At 39.7% G+C, this 17,640-nt stretch overlaps 1 protein-coding gene and 1 long non-coding RNA gene across 2 annotated transcripts in view; one reads left to right on the forward strand and one right to left on the reverse strand.

The window, feature by feature from the left end:
* The window catches only part of TMEM39A (transmembrane protein 39A), a 30,460-nt gene extending 17,644 nt beyond the window's left edge, over positions 1-12,816 (forward strand). The window contains exons 5-9 of the mRNA XM_006730423.3: positions 627-781; positions 6,275-6,623; positions 7,402-7,589; positions 9,511-9,631; positions 12,333-12,816. Coding sequence (XP_006730486.1) covers positions 627-781; positions 6,275-6,623; positions 7,402-7,589; positions 9,511-9,631; positions 12,333-12,566 — 1,047 coding nt within the window. The 3' untranslated portion in view covers positions 12,567-12,816. The remainder of the gene's footprint in view (positions 1-626; positions 782-6,274; positions 6,624-7,401; positions 7,590-9,510; positions 9,632-12,332) is intronic.
* Positions 3,109-5,392, reverse strand: LOC145723920 (uncharacterized). Its single transcript, XR_014149341.1, has 2 exons — positions 4,941-5,392; positions 3,109-3,915 (listed from the first exon to the last, which is right to left on the reverse strand). It is a non-coding gene; the product is annotated as an uncharacterized LOC145723920 (long non-coding RNA).
* Positions 12,817-17,640: the final 4,824 nt, after the last annotated feature.

Genomic DNA, 17,640 nt, shown 5'->3' on the forward strand with positions numbered 1-17,640 from the left:
AAAGTCAAAAGAGAAACTTTTATTTATATAGGGATTTGTCAGAGAAGCTCTGATTATTTTTTGAAGCTCCAGTAATTCATTAAACATTAATTCAGCAAATAGACTGGGGGGAGGATCCCAAGGAAAATGGAAAAAACATTGTTGCTACTATTGAGACTATTACAGTATAGTCTGAAATCAGATAAATTAATGGCTCAGTATCTTTACATAAAAATCACCTGGTGGATTATTAAAATATAGGTCCCTTGACTTAAAGTTTTGTTCCCTATATCTGGTGAGGAAAGGCAGTAGGAATTTGCAAGTTTAGTAAGCAGCCCAAGTAATTCTGATGAATGTGGTTCATGGACCATACTTTGAGAGGCCCCAGTGTAAACAAATTAGACAGTGTCATAAGAACTTAAGGGACGTCTGTATGAGACACTATGAGAATACAAGGAGGAACCAACAAATTGCCTGGAAAAGTCTGAATCTTTAAAAATGAAGATAAGGTGGGATGGGGCAGTTTTTCTTCTCCCCCCCTTTAATTGGGGGGGGCAGATTTCTACTAAATCTTAATTCCTTGAGTCACATTGCTTTTGAATAAGGCCATTTATAAAATGTTCCTTTTGGTGCTTCCAAACTTTCAGGCCACTAAGGCGGGTGCAGCATCTATGATTCACTACATGGTTCTGATATCAGCTCGCTTGGTGCTACTCACTTTATGTGGATGGGTACTTTGTTGGACCCTCGTCAATCTCTTCCGAAGCCATTCAGTGCTCAATCTCCTTTTCCTTGGCTACCCGTGAGTACTCCAGTTTTACCATTTTATCAGTAAGTTTTTAAAGAAATTACTGGGTCAAGCAAACAATCCTATAAAAGTGAGGAAGAGGAAATTGTTCAAATATAAGCCAAAAGCTCAAAAAATTGGAAAAATCAGTGAGTAGGGTGACCATATAATTTATTTTCTACACTAGGATTCAGTTGGGACAACAGGGATAAACCAGGACTGTCCCAAGAAACTGGAGAGGTATGGCTCTTCTACCAATGGAGAATATTTTAATTGGCTCTCTTCATCAAATAAAGCGCCCAAGTACTGCCTATATTGGCACAAATGGTAGGTAATGTTAGTTGAATGAACTGGCTCATCAGTCTTAGTCTTTTGGTCAGATTACTTTGATCTTTGGGTTCATGTAACAGAAATACCCCATACTCAAGCCCTATGGACTTAAGTACTTTTTTTGACCAGCATTTTATTATGGAAATTTTAAACAACATGAGATTGAAAGAATTTTTCAGCAAACACCTGTGTGTTACCCCACCTAGATTCCATTAATTAATATTTTACTATAATTGCACGACACATAATTGTCCAGCTATTCCTCTGTCCATCCATCAGTTCATCTTTTTTTGGTACATTTGAAAGTTAAATTGCAGACCCCAGTTCACTTCCTCCAAAATACGTCAGCATATGCTTATCAATAACTAGAGTTTGATATTTGCTTACAGTTTTCCTTTTGAGGTAAAATTCATTATATAAAATAAAACTCACAAATCTGGTATACATTTGCTGAGTCTTGATAAATGCATATACCTGTAAGTCAAACCTGTATCCCAGTGTGGAACATGACCATTTTTCCAGAGGTTCCTTCATACCTCTTTGCAATCAAACCCCACCCCCCACTTCCCAGAGGTAATCACTGTTTTGATTTTTTTTCCATCATAGATTAGTTTACCAGTTCTAGAATTTCATATAAATGGAATTACAAGGTATATACACTTTTGTGTACGGCTTCTCTCAGCACGTTGTTTTTGAGAATCCTCCCATGTGGTTACATATGTTGGTAACGTTTTATTGTATGAATATACTACAGTTTGTTTAGTCTCCTGTTGAATATCTGGATTGTTTCCAGTTTGGGGCTATTACTAAAAATAAAACTGTTAGGCACATTCTTATACAAATCTTTTTTTGTGAAGAAATGTTTTCATTTTCTTTAAAGAAATATCTAGGAGAGGCCTTGCTAAGCCATAAGGTAGGAGGAGTATGTTTAGTTTTATAAGAATCTACAAGACCTTTCCCAAAGAAGTATCATTTTATCCTCCCATCAATTCTTTTTTTTTTTTTAAGATTTTATTTATTTATTTGACAGAGACAGCGAGAGCAGGAACACAAGCAGGGGAGTGGGAGAGGGAGAAGCAGGCTTCCCGCTGAGCAGGGAGCCCAATGTGGGAGTCCATCCCAGGACTCTGGGATCATGACCTGAGCCGAAGGCAGACACTTAATGACTGAGCCACCCAGGCGCCCTCCTCCCATCAATTCTATAAGCATTCTGGTTGCTCCACATTTTTATCAGCATGTGATGTTTTCTGTTTTTTAAATTCTAGCCATTGTGATGAGTGTATAGTTGTATCTTATTATACATACTGGCTTTTAAACTCTTCTGCATAGTTTAACTTGTATACCTTGGGCTAATACTTTCTTCATTGGATGTTAGTAGATAGCTACCACTTATTGCTGTTATGTGCTAGGTGCTGGGCTAGGTGTTTATAAACATCACCTCATGAAATCATCCCATAACCCAGGAGGCTTGTATTTAGTCTGACATAACAGTTCCAAAGTACTAGTGGCTTTAAAAAGTTAGAAGTTTATTTCTCTCTTCTGTATAGTCCGTGTGTAAATCATCTTGGATAGCTGTGGCAGCTAGCTTCCAAGGTGCTGGGAGCCAGGCTCCTGCTCTCTTTTTTGCTCCACCCTTCCTAGCAGGATAGACTATAAGGGAGGTTGGAAATTTGTCTTTAGCAGAACAGCTGTATCTCAACTAAAAATTCTATTGCAGTGGAAGAGCAGGAGAACAGTGGCTCTTGGCAGACAATTAGCAGGCTTTGCCACAGGTAAAGACAGATTAAGAGACTAAAAACCTTCCCTGTGGTCACAGTTAGAAAGACTCAGGTCTTTTTGATTCCAGAGTTCTTGTCTGCACCATTACTCTGTAATCAGTAGTTCTCAAAATTGTGGTTCCCAGAACAGCAGCATCAGCATCACCTGGAAATTTTTTAGAAATAGAAATTCTCAGAATCCACCCCAAATCTACTGAAACAGAAACTCCAGAAGGTAGGATCCAGCAATTTATCTTTTTTTTTTTTAAAGATTTTAATTTATTTATTTGACAGAGAGAGACACAGCGAGAGAGGGAACACAAGCAGGGGGGTAGTGGGAGAGGGAGAAGCAGGCTTCCCGCCGAGCAGGGAGCCTGATGCGGGGCTTGATCCCAGGACTCTGAGACGTGACCTGAGCCGAAGGCAGACGCTTAACGACTGAGCCACCCAGGCTCCCCCCAGCAATTTGTCTTTTAACAGGCCCTCCAGATGATTCTGATGCTTGCTCAAGCTTGAGAATCATTGCTTTATGTAACCATTTATGGTGCTGAAGTGTAAGCATGGATTTATATGGGTAGTTACATAGTATAAAATCAAAGCATAATCAGAGATTATGCAGGGATGGCAGGAAGAGTCTTTCTGTTGGTTGTCCTATGGTGGGTCTAATTATACTATTTACTTATTTTTCTAATTATACTGTTTAATTATTTAAGGCAATCAACTCAGTTCATTAGTATTACCCTTTTCCCTACAAAATGAACTCTATATTATAAACATCATTTTTCATGATTCATATTTATTATAAGGTATATATTTTACATCAGTTGTTTCTATATGTCTAGACTAATACTTGACCTACTTCAGATGATTTCATTATCCAATTTCTCAGCAACAGCTGGTTGAATCAGGTTTAACTGCATTTGATTTGAAAGGCTAATTATGGATATATCAAGGAATATTTTGGGCAGGTTTAAAAGGATTACCATGTCAAAATGGCTAGCAAACTTGTTCATTTCAATTGAGGAATATAAAGAAACTTACTTTTGAAGGTTCTCCACGCCCCTGTAAAACAATGAAAGAAGCATGTAATTTAAACAGATTTTATGTTTAAATATATTTGCCTTCTTCACTTTTTAAAAGTTGAATAATCTTTTACCTAACAAATTAAAAAATAAGTATAAGAAGTTTAACATACTGGACAGTGGCAATAACTACATCTTTATTTTCTTGTTTATTCATAGGTTAAAAAAGGGACTCTTTACTGCCTTTTTTTTTTTTTTAACTTGATTCTCAGCTAGCTTCTCAGTTTAGGTTAGTCCAATGACTAATGGTTGTAGCTCTTATATTTATCTTGAATCTGTCCACTGCTCTCTGTAACCTCTGCTGTTACATTCTAAACTTCCATCTGGTCTTCTGGTAATCCATTCTTGCTCTCCTCCTTTCAATTTTTTATTGTAGCTGTAATGATTTTCAGAATGGAAACTGAATCATGTCACTAACCCTCTTTAAAATTCTTTAATGAGTCATTTCCTTTACTCCCTTTTACCTTACAGAGCCCTCCAAAGTCTAAGCCTTTGATGCTAACTTTCTAGTTTCTCTCATTCTACCCTGTGTCAGTTATCTATTGCCATATAATGCTGTAACAAACAGCTGCAAAACCATGGTAGCATTCCACAATGTGTATTTATTGTGCATGCGTTGGAGTCAGCTGGAAGTCAAGAAGCGCTCCTGATCTTAGCTGGGTTCAGTCACCCTTGTGGGATTGACTAGCTGTCAGTTTAAGTAACCAGGACAACTCAGCTCTGCTCTACGTGTGTCTCATGCTCTGGCAGGCTAGGTATGGACACATGAAATTGATCGAATGGAATGAAAGCAAGCCCCAGCGTGCAAGCCCATTTTAAGCTTCTGATCACATCGTGTTTGCTGACATTCCATGGGCCAGAACAGGTCACATTGTTGAGCCCATTGTGGGGCTAGGGCAGGGTCACTTCACACACAGAATGAGGGCTGTGTAGTAAGACTACAGGAAGGGTTAAGAAATGGGGCCATCCTTGCAATCTGCCACACACCCTAGCCTCTCGTCTCACCTCTGTATGTGCAGCTTGTGTTTCGGCGATATTGACAGGTTTCTCTGGCCTTCACAGTTTTGCACATGTGTGAGTTCTGCCTGTTGCTTCTTCATTTACTCCTTCCCACACTACTACTCCAGGGCACATTCATGGTGGATCACGGAGCTGCTAACCATCCTCTTACTTTGTAACAAGCTCATTCTTTCTCCCTCTAGAGAAAAGTAGGAATAGGTGAATTTGTTAATATTTTTATAAAATACATAACTAAATAGGATATCTTTGTAATTGCTGTTTTTCATATCTGAATTAATGCCAGTGAAATGACCATTTTATTTACAATATGTAAGTCACAATGTGGACATTACTTAATGAGGACTGGGGAAAGTATTTTAAAAAGTTTTAAGGAACCAAGGTTGAAATAACTGTAAGAAGTTATGAAGAGTCTCAAAAATATTCGGTCCTTTAACCAAGTTATTGAGTGCCTAGTATGTTTCAGCCACTATTTTAGACATCAAGGAAATAGCAGTGAATTAAGTAGACCTAAATCTCCGGTACACGGAACTTATATTGTAGTGAGGGGGAAGATAGACCAAAAAAAAAGAACAGAACACCCCCACCCAAATAAAAAACCTGAAAAGTATGTAAAATATATGAGTGGTAAGATCTGTGAAGAAAAATAACCAGGCAGGGGGAACTAAAAGGGCCTGTAGGATTGGGGTGGGTAATGTAGTAGGGAGGCAGGGGAGCCCCTCACTGAGAAGGGGAAATTGGAAGGGGAGGGCACACCATTTGAAAATTACCAGATGCACACAAAGATCATGTAGGATCTTATCCATACATTCATATTTATGGTAATGCAAAGTAAGTAACCACCTCAGTTTCCAACAAGAGAAAAATGAGTAAATTATGGTACATCTCTGTGAGAATACTATAGTATCTTTAAAAATTGTTATAGAAAAAATATGTAATGACATGAAAAAAAAGCTCAAAATAGATACCCATACATAAATACACACTCAAAGTTACAAAACAGTTTATACTGTATGAGGCTAAACATATAAAAGAAAAAAGTATGAAGTCTGTGCACCCAGTTGTAAAAATTATAAAAGTGATCATTTTTTGGTGTCTATTTTGTCATTGTGATTTTCTGTAGTCTTCTATTATTGTATAGTGAATGTATATTGCCTTTGTGTGAAGAAATTAAAGAACTTCCCCAATAATGAATTTGTCAGCAGAGTCCCTGTTCTCTTAAGTTCATTCTCGTGAATCATGACTATTTTACTAACATAGTTATCAGCTTTGATCTTAGGTGGCATCTGTGGTCTCATTTTCTTATTTACCGTCTTCTACAGGTTTGGTGTTTATGTTCCACTCTGCTGTTTCCACCAAGATAGTAGAGCTCATCTTCTTCTCACAGACTATAACTATATGGTTCAGCACCAGGCAGTAGAAGAAAGTGCCTCAACTGTGGGTGGCTTGGCCAAATCCAAAGACTTTCTCTCCTTATTGTTGGAGTCTCTAAAAGAACAGTTTAATAATGCCACGCCCATCCCCACACACAGCTGCCCTCTATCTCCAGACCTCATTCGCAATGAAGTTGAATGTCTGAAAGCGGATTTCAACCACAGAATCAAGGAAGTTCTCTTCAACTCCCTCTTCAGTGCCTACTATGTTGCATTTCTCCCCCTGTGTTTTGTGAAGGTAAGTGGTTCCTTTTATGTGCTTCCTGGATTTGTGTGTGAATGACATAAACTGGGTATTTCTTATTTAATCCCCCTTTTCTCTGTCTCCCCTTTGGCAGCCTGGATGGTGGAGTTCGGCTGCATCTGGAGTGCACTAATACCGCTCCTGGTTGGCGGATAGGTATTTCCATATATGTGATGCACCCGTGGTGGTCCCCTCTTTTTTTTCTCTTTTTTAAAGTTTTTTTTTTTTTTCCAGTTTCTGGGGAAAATAAAATTTGTGTTTATAATAGAATCAGTATATAGTAGCTTAAGAGGATTGAGGTTTTAATACAATTCAGCCTACTGTAGTTGATCTTAACGTGTTAATCAGGACTTTCCTTGAATTTAATCTAACCTTTATCTAAATTTCAATTTACTTCAGTAGAAAAGAAAAATGGTCTGGATGTCACTTGAGCCTAAAATCTTTTGGGACATTTTAGTACCCTTTCTTCACCCACTGAGAAGCACATCTGCAGCCGGAGTGGTCATTTACAGAGGGCACTCACCTCTTCTAGAAAGGAAGCACTTAAAATATAATTGCCTCTCCCTCCCAACCCTAATTTCATACAGCCAGAAAGTCAGGTTGAAGGATTTTGGAGGACTCTGCTCTTGAACTTTCTGCACGGACAGCAGGACAACCAATGCATGTGTGACTCAGTGTGGCATTTGTCTGCAGGGCGTATGTACACGCACCCATCCCTACCTTCTTGCTTAACAGCGCATGGATCATTTCTCCCTTTTCTGATCTTTTCCAGAGTACCCAGTACTATGACATGCGCTGGTCATGTGAGCACCTCATTATGGTGTGGATCAATGCTTTTGTCATGCTCACCACACAACTGCTACCATCCAAATACTGTGATTTGCTACATAAATCAGCTGCTCACCTGGGCAAGTGGCAGAAGCTTGAACATGGGTCCTACAGCAATGCTCCACAGCACATGTGAGTAGCCTAGAGGGTGAAACCATATAACACCTTCTACATGCTGCTGATCATGTTTATTTGCTTTGTATGCCATTCTTGTTCTTGGCTTTTGAACATTTAATTTTTAGTTTTTTGTCTACGTGGATGCCTGTCATCACTCTAAACTGAACACAGGGGACATTAACTCATTCCCACCACCATCCCCAGTCCCTCCTTAAATGCCTCCTACCTTTCAGCTGCCCGGTCACCCTGGAGTGTGTAATTTGTTTCCCAAGCTGTAATATTGGAGTTTTCTTTCAGTCTTAACCCTTTGCCCAAATTCACAGAGTCATGATGTATTTTTAATTCTCTTTGGAAGCCTGTAAGATTCATCTTCTCCTCCTCATTGCCACAGCTAAATAGTTGCTAGCTAATCATCTTACACTCAGGCAGCTAGAATTTGCTTCTCTCGTCTTTTCTTTCTAATAAATGCAAATATATTCTAGTAGTTTTCCTTGCTTGCATTTTTTATCTTTTTTCCTAAACTCGCTAGTGAATGTTTCCCTGCTTTTCCCATACTTAAATGAAAACTCTCCCTAATTGAGTTCTCTCTGAGTATTCCTCTCATTGTGTCCCCTTACCAGTCATTTCTCTGCATGGTCCCTGTGATCCAAAATGGGTAACTTTAGAACCCTTTTGTTCTCTCACTTCTGAGCCCTTCACCGTACCTTCCTCTCAGACCTGGACCATCTTCATCTTCCTCCCTTTTATAATTGGAACATTTCACAAATTTCATCACCTAGAAATTCTTTCCTAATGAAGTGGGACAGATTGAGGGGACTTTCCCTTCCCCTGTCCCCCTCAGAGTCCTCCCTTCAATTATCTGCCTTGATGTCTGATACAGATTAGCACAGGCCTTCAAGCCCAGGAACTGAAAGAGATTGGGCCAGGCTGAAAAGAAACCCGACTGTGGGCAAAGGACAAATTTCAATAAAAATTGAAAATACAATCCACAGTACTAGTACTGTACATCTTCAGGCTCCTTGATGGCAATGGCCATGAGGTGTATCATCACTTTAATGCTGGTAAGTGTGAGCAAGGCCGACGGACCATTTTCTGAACTGGGAAAGCTTCAGGGTGCTAGACTTTTTTCTTTTCCTTTTTTTTTTTTTTTTTTTTAACATACCTAAAATGTCCCAGTTCTTACCCTAGGAAACTAACCTTTCCAAAATCAGGAAGAGATGAATTAACTTAGATTTTTTAAAAAGCTTAACCTGAAGATCCCCAACCCCACCCCAACTCCATTACATTGGTGCTAGAAACAATGAAGCTTCTTCCATAACTTCTTTTTCCTAGAGAAACTTCTATAAAAATAAACCAAGAAAGCAGTAAAAAGTAAAGTCTGTGTGTCATTACCTTGTGTGTCTCTGTGTTCTGTATAGCTTCACGCATATATGAGGCATTTGAAGTATGTGACAAATAGACTGATTTTCTATAGCTTTTGGGATGTTGTTCTACAGTAGATGTCATGCTGATTTGACAGTGTGTTCATTTCTCCACTACTCTCATTACAGTCCACTTTCTCTTGTTTGTTCTCTCTAGCATTTCCATCAATAGATTTTGCTCACTTGGGATTGAGATGACAGTCCACTACTTACACTCGATTTTCTGGCTCATAGATGCCTTACACATTAACTTCTGCTCATTCTCCGACGCCTCATAAGTCCTTTGACACTGAGTTAACTGTATCCCTTTGCAGCCTCTCTACTATATAGCAATGAAGTTATGATAACAAATCCTTCCTAACTCTTTCCAGTTTGACTATACAGTGTATTCTCAGAATTCAGGCAGATGAAGCCTTGAATACTTAATCCCTTCCACAGAAATGTAGTTGGCCTTGCCAGACACTGTCTTATCTTTAATTGCCAGTATGCTAACATTGCATTTCTCTCTCCCTTAGTTGGTCAGAAAATACAATATGGCCTCAAGGGGTGCTGGTGCGACACAGCAGATGCTTATATAGAGCCATGGGGCCTTACAACGTGGCAGTGCCTTCAGACGTATCCCATGCCCGCTTTTATGCAAGTACCACTTATTTCTTTTCAAACATAAACTTAGTGGTAAGTGTTAGGAGGCCACTATGTGTGTAAGCACCTAGCACAGTGTGTAGCACATGGTAATTATTACTACTGCTATAATAATGGCCCTTGTCTCTTGGAAATATATTCTGAAAGGCAGTTGGAAGATCAGATACCAGATAGCATTGTCCCAGCTCCAACAGCTTAAAAGTCATATTGGGATTTGTTGTGTCTAGTATTACCTGAAACAAGTAGGCAGTTATTTAAGACTTCCCTTTTTCATCTTATAATTTTTATTTGTAATAGTTTGGTTTAGTGGTATCCTTGTTATATTGTGTTTATGTATCCTTAAGTGATATTTAATATAGTAATAATGTAATGGTTTTGTTTGTTTTTATTGGGTTTGGGTTTATTTTTTGTTTGGGTTTTTTTTTTTGTTTGGGGTTGTTTTTGTTTTTGTTTTTTTGTTTTTTGTCGTTTTTTTCTTATTTGTCATTTGTATCACCTCCTTAAAGTACCTTGACTTCCCTTTTGAAAGTTAAGACAAATGCCATGATCTCTGGCCTTTTACCTTTTACTGGATTAAAGGGAAAAAGGCTTACCAGTTAAAAAGGAAGAAGCAATAGACATCCGTTAAACCCAGCTTCTGTCCCATTTGAATTTATGCCTTGGTTTATGTTCTATTGATCTTTCAGTTTTCTGGAAATTCTGACTCTAGGAGGCAGAAGTATTTATTTATATGGGAAAGGCTAGCTGATCAGTGGCAGTGGGGAAAAGAAGGTGCATGCAGGGGACTGTTCATAGTGCAGTGCCTTGCCTTTCAATGGAGATTATAGTCTAAAAAAGAATTGGAGATCTTTTTTTGAGATACTTGCATCTCATTCTGCCTCCCTCCCAGTTCCCTGTGAGGGCACATGGGCTTTCTGGTTCTGCAGGTGTTTGCTGCTAAGGGCCTTTCAGTTAAATACTGGGAATTTCACATCAGGGCTGGATGTTTGTAAATAGAATGGGGGTGGGTAGGGGAGGACAGGGTGGGGGCTGGGAGGAGCATGGGGCAGGTGAAAGGCCTTTGAATGAGGAAACTAGGGAGGAGCGGGTGTAAGTCACACCACATAAGCATTTGGTTTCTACACAGAATATTTAATTCAGTCAGGTGTATTCCATAGGCTGTTAATGACTTCTGTTGGCCCTTGCAGTCGCCTCAAGAAACCTGTAATGACCAGATACTCTACTGGAGTTTTCTGCTTGAAAAATAAGTATTTTCCTTGCTAGTGTGTTGGATAGCTGAAGAATCAGGTGAAATCCAAAGAATAAGGATTAGGGAAATTAACTTATTACTGATTTTGCATGACCGAACAGGTGAATCAGTGTTTTGCCAAAGTGGTCCTTGGGCCACTTGCATATAAATCACCTGGCTCACTCTTTAAAGTAATTCAGGGTCCCTACCCCAGACTCTGAATCAGAATGTCTGAAGGATTCCAGGAATTTGCAGCATTCACCTATTTGGAAATGATTCTTAGGCACACTGAAGTTTGAGAACACTCATTTAAAATGTGCCGACTGCCTATAGCTGTTAGAAGTTAAAACTTTTCCTCACCTTTCTACTCATTCATTTTATAGCTTACTGGCACATTTAATTTTAATTGTTATAATTGTCGCAGAAACTACCATTGCCTGAGTCCTTTTGGAATATTAATTCTGAGCCAATTTTATACATGGTATTACTGGATATCATATACTATAACCCAGGTTAAGCATTTTCTTTCTCTCAGAGAAGGACCCGAAGAACCTTGCTACCTTTTGGAGCTGTCATGATGATTTGGCTTTATTCTCAGATTTGAACCTTGAGGTCTAAATTAGTTTACTTAACTCTGATGTACTACCGTCGCCACAGTTTGCAGCCTTCTGTCTTTCTCTTCATAATATGTTTTTATTAGTAAACCAGGATTTAGCCTCTTAAAGTGAAGAATTTGGTGGAATAAAAACAGTGAGCAGCCCTGTTTTTAGCCAAACTCTAATTCTGATTAATTTTTCCTTCCTTCCTCATTGTCCTGTCTGTGCACCCTACTTCTTAATATCCAGAAAAGACCCAGCAGAAATATATGGTGTAGAGGATTTGAGTCAGTGATGATGGTGGGTAAACGGTTTAAGGGAAAATTAAGAAATTATTGTGTTGATATTTCCGCTTGTAAGACTTCCCCTCCCCCCCAGACTTGTGTGTTTATGTCTTAGATCAGCCCACAGACTAACAGTGATTTTTACTTTTTTAAATGGTTCATTTTAAATGGCTTTAAGTACCTATATAATATCTTTAATTTTTGCCTCTTGACTTGCAAAGTCTAAAATATTTTTCATTCAGTCCTTTATCCAGTCCCTATCTTAGATAAATGTACTTTTGATTATCTCAAATAAAATATATACCCAAGATATAATTTTAAGAAAAATGTTTAGAGGCAGTTCTTTTAGGTGGGATCCTTTCTCATATCTCAGGGCATTGAAATAAAATTCATTTCATTATTCCTTGAGCAAAAAGGAGAAGGTTTGGGTCTCTACAGCAAGAAATAGCCTGATGTTCAGTAAGCAGATCCATGTTATTGCACACAGGAACCTGTAAATATGAAATTGTTTTAGGAGAAAAATGTGAGAATAACTACAGTCTTTACCTTTCTATGAAATAATGTTTTGCTTTTCACCTTCCTTACAGTTCCTATTTCATCGTCCATTAAGGCTGTTAAATCTGCTTATCCTTATTGAGGGCAGTGTCGTCTTCTACCAGCTCTATTCCTTGCTGCGGTCGGAGAAGTGGAACCACACACTTTCCATGGCTCTCATCCTCTTCTGCAACTACTATGTTTTATTTAAACTTCTCCGGGACAGAATAGTATTAGGCAGGGCATACTCCTACCCACTCAACAGTTACGAACTCAAGGCAAACTAAGCTGCCTCTCAACAATGAGGGAGAACTCAGATAAAAATATTTTCATACGTTCTATTTTTTTCTTGCAATTTTTATAAATATTTAAGATATTTTATATTTTGTATACTATTATGTTTTGAAAGGTGGGAAGGGTAAGGGATATTAAATGTATCCACAAACAAGGTGATGTGATCTTTCATGTGTTAGTACATTTGAATAATACACAGGACGAGAGGTGTGCCTCTCCAGTAAAGAGATTGATTTGTTTGTATGGCTCTGGAATAACTCATTCATTTATGAACACATCTCATATATCACTTGACACCATATCTTTGGTGTGTCTACTTTCCTTCCTGTCCTTTCATTATCTTCAGTCCTCAGTTGGCCTCTGTGCTACAGAAAGGGAGATCAGTGGAGTTGCCTGACAGCACCCATTCTCTTTCTCTTTGGCTGGTTAATAGTTTTGGAATACTTGGGGCAAAGAGTGGCTTATAGTCCTGGCTGGGACTCTCTTTGTTGCATCCTGGAAGGAAGCATTTCTGAGAAATAGGAACTCAGTGTTTTGTTCTGCCGAATGACATTTAAAAATACCTATGAATAAGCTGCTGTCCTGAAACTCAGAGGATATTGCTGTCATTTTCCCTGTTCTTTCACTTCTTTTGCCTCTTAAGATTTTCCTTTAATTATTAGCTGTTTGAAGTGATACTTTTTAAGACAAAGTCTTTAGAGTGCCTGCACTCAGGAAGAAGGTGTATGGCTGGACCAGTGGGAGAAGATGAGTGCAAATGCCATGTGGGCTGGAGTATGGGCAGGCTGAAGATCCCAAGTGACTAGAAGAATGGGCAAGTCCTCAGCTAAACGATCTTGGATGCAGTCTGGGCAGCAGCTCACCTACAGCGGCATATTTGGAGTTATAAGCTGAAGTGAAATAGAAGAAGTTACCTCTTTGTCCCCCGATAATTTGATCTGTGCCTAAAATGTGTGTTTTTAGTTTCAAATTCCAGAACCTCTATGTTTGTGAGCATTAACCCTTTTCAGTCCATGTCCGTATTCTCGAGAGGTGATCTTCGTCAATTGATGTCACTAGTCATCTAAGCTTCTGAGGCCTTGTCTTGAGAGCCTGAAATATATTCTCATATGTTTTCTGTGCTTGGTTTGGCTTTTTTACACTGTGAACTTTTTGGTGAAACACAGTATGACTTACGAAGTAAAAAGACCAATCATGTAATTCATAAACTGGCTCTGAAAACAATTCTTGCAGAAGAGTTCCCAACAGGTTTTCAGCAAAGGCAGCATGATGAGGGGTAGGTGTATATATACAGCTACCCAAGGTGAATGCTGTGTTTAAATTAACCATTGTTTCCTTAAGTATTTTGATGTATATACTTTTTTTTTAAGTTACATAATTTGGCAATTAGTCTGAATCTATTCAGCTATTCAACAAACGCATATTGACCACCAGGCACCATGTTAGGCACTGGGGATATAGATAGCAGTGAATAAGAAACGCAAAGACCCTACCCTCAGAGAACTTACAATGTGGTCAGGTGCAAAAATGTGCCATAAATAAATTTATATGTAATGTCTCCTGGTAGTAATAGTATGGTGAAGAGAAAATAAATTGGGGCAAGGAAATAGAAAGTACTAGGAGTGGCATTGCTAGAAGGCATGCAAAGCAAAGAAGCAAGACTGAGCCATATAAATAGCTTTGGGGAGTATTCAGTAATAGCAAGGGCAGTGGCCTAAGGTGGGAACAATTTTGGTATATTGGAAAAATAGCAAGGTAACCACAATATATTGGTTTCATAAATGGTTCAGCCTAAATGTGGTAGTTCTTGGAGTGAAGGAGGGCAGGAAAGTTGCCGTTTCAGTATTCTTTCCTTAGGATCTTAAAGATAGGGTTTCTTTTGATTAATAAACATCTTTTTTTTTTTTTTTTTTAGATTTCACTTATTTGCGAGAGAATACACAAGTGGTGGGGAGGGGCGGGCAGAGGGAGAGGGAGAAACTACCTGCTGAGCAGGTAGCCCAACTCGGGGCTCGATCTCAGGACCCCGGGATCATGACTTGAGCCAAAGGCAGACGTTTCACTGAGCCACCGAGGCACCCTTGACTAACATCTTGATGAGGTTACTTGACAGTTAAGAGCAAAATGGGTGGTCTTGGCACAAAGATGTCTTATCAAAATGGCTCCAAGTTGGTTCTGTCACTGAAAAGCAGCCCAGATAACTGATTAGAGATAACAGACTACTCTTGTAAGCTGATCCCACCCCCACCCCTTCTAGTTTGACCTGTCTTGGCCATGACCTGAACAGAGTGGTACAGGAGGACCAGAGGCCAGGCTGGCAAAACTAATGAGGATAAGAAATAACTAGTTTCGGCTAAAGGAATTAGGAAGTGCCCCCCTCTCTTTCCAGATATGACAGCATTAGGGAGATAAAAGTCTGCAGTTCAACATGCTGCTACTCATTTCAGCTTCCCCATATGAATGTGCCCTTAGGTGCCACATTCATATGGGGAAGAGAAAAATTACCAGTGACCTGTGTATGCTATTATGGATCATGTGAGAGAAAGGATATCATCTTTGTTTAGTGATAGGAGATGCATACTCAGTAAAGGATGGCCTTTTGGTGATTGTTTATATACTGGGAAATTAAATGGTGTGTGGAAAAATGGTATATAGCAAAAGATTAGTTGGGTGAACTTTGAATACAAGAAAAGGAAGGAAGATGTTTGACCAGCTGTTAGGGTGGCTTAAGGTAGATAAGTAGAGGAAAATAGTTCACAGGCATGAGCATGATGGAAATGTTCCTCATTATCCTATTTACTCTGATTCCATGTTATATTCCTTAAGCTTCTCCCCTCCCTATCAAATCATCACCACCACTACCCCTCCCCCATTTCTATTTCCTGAGCACTTACTATGACCTGGACACTGCTGGGTGCTAGAGATAGTGATGTTTAGAGTTGATTAATAGAAGGCAGGTAAGTAAATCAATAATCGTAACACAAGGGTGTTCAGAAAGGAAGTACATACAAGGTACAGAGGTGACACAGAAAAGCGTCATCAACTTTGCTTGGAAGCTGCAGTGTCAGGGAGGACTTCACTGCAGCAGTAACACATAGGCATTTTAAAGGAGGACTGGGAGAGTACCACATAAATTAGGGAGAGAGGGTTCATGTAGTGGGAACAAGATAGACAAAAACCCAAGGCATGGACTTGCACCAGTTCTTAAATAACTAGTTCAATAATGCTAGAGAAGTAGGCAAAGAACAGATTATAGGAGGACTTGAATTCCATGTTAAGGGGTTTGAACTTTTATTATCTTGTAGGTCACAGGTTCTCAAAAGTGTGATCCTTGAACACTACATCAGATCTACTGTCATAATCTTGAGAGTAAAGCCCAAAATTGTGCCCCTTCGACAAGCAATTCAAGTCATTTTTTTTTTTTTAAGGTTTTATTTATTTGACAGCACAAGCAGGGTGAGTGGCAGGCTTCCCACTGAGCAGGGAGGGAGCCTGATGCGGGGCTCGCTCCCAGGACCCTGGGATCATGACCTGATCCGAAGGCAGATGCTTTAACTGACTGAGCCACCCAGGTGCCCCAGTTCAAGTAATTTCTTAAGCAGACAGAAGTCTAGGAACTGAAGACCGCTAGTGAAAGCTTTTCAATTTAGGATTAATGACTCCAAGGGTTCTCAAGTCAGGAGTTGTCAAAATACAATATCTGGGTCTGCAGCAGCAGCATCACCTAACTGGGAACTTGTTAGAAATGGAAAATTTCAAGCCCCGCCCCAAACCTAATGAGTCAGAAACTCTGGATAGAACCCAGATGTCTGTTTTAACATACTCAAGGTGATTTTGATGGGATCCACTATCCTATCTTAGACAACTTTGGCAGCAATATGTACAATCTGGAGGATGGACAGTTGTTAGTAAGACTTAAAGCAGGGAGATCAGTTAGCCAACCATTTAAAAAGTCTATGTAAGAGGTGAGGGGGTGTGGGGTGGGTGTTGCCACTGTGTGGGTGATAGAAAAAGTGGAGTGAAAAGAGGATGCGCAGAATTCTGGTAAATAACATTTAGGAGCAGAGGAAGAGGAAGCTTTCAAATGAATAAGACTAAGGAAATAGAAGTCTAAGACAAGGTGAACTAGTGTTGCAAGGAAGAAATGATCAGGAGTGCCTGGGAGGCTCAGTCAGTTGGGTGGCTGCCTTTGGCTCAGTTCATGATCTCTGGGTCCTGGGATCAAGCCCCGTCGGGCTTCCTGCTCATCGGGGAGTCTGCTTCTCCCTCTCCCTCTGTGTGCATGTGTGCTCTCTCTCAAATAAATAAAATCTTTAAAAAAAAATGAAGAAATGATCAACAGTATCAAATAAGGAAGTCAAGAGACTGAGAACTGTTGGATTTGGTTATTAGATCATTAGTGACTTTAGTAAGAGAAATTTTAATGGAGCAATAGGGGCGGAGGTCAGGTTGGTTGGTCCAGAGTAGTGAGTTGGAATGAAGAAGAAGTGAATTAGAAAGTGTTCTTGGGAGCCCTTGGGAAGGAGCAATAGCAATTTCTGTGAGCTAGAAGGGAGGTTAGATACACACATACATGGAGAAGGGGAAGTGCTTGCTGGGGGAGTGGGGGTGGAAGAAACATCTGACAGCGGAAACGTGGTGAAGTAAGAGGCAATTTTGGGGGGTCAATCCAGGAGGGGGCTTAGAATAATGGAATAGCTTTTGTGAGTTTTGGGAATGAGGGTACTGCTGAGGTGGTAAACCATAAATTTCCAGTGGCTCTTTAGCCACGGTTTTATGATTTTTCTCTGGTCTAACTCAACAGATAAGGAAAAGGGTGGAGAAGATGGGTGGTAAGAGTCCTGGTCCTAGTCTGGAGGTTCACCAGGCAGGTACGGCTGAAGTGGTCAAGGGAGTTAGTGGTGCTGGTGTGAATAGTTGAGATCCTGTAGCCTGGGGTCTGGAAAGGCTAGGGAAGGAAGACTGAAGTCTGGTTGGGCGTACTGTCTGTCAGAAAAGGTAGGGGTAGACCAGGCATTAATGATCTTGAACAGGTTGGAGAAATAAAGGAGCAAGGATAGAAGTTCT

This window comes from Leptonychotes weddellii, chromosome 1, assembly GCF_054177405.1.
Source record: "Leptonychotes weddellii isolate Sample4059 chromosome 1, ASM5417740v2, whole genome shotgun sequence".
Taxonomy (NCBI): domain Eukaryota; kingdom Metazoa; phylum Chordata; class Mammalia; order Carnivora; family Phocidae; genus Leptonychotes; species Leptonychotes weddellii.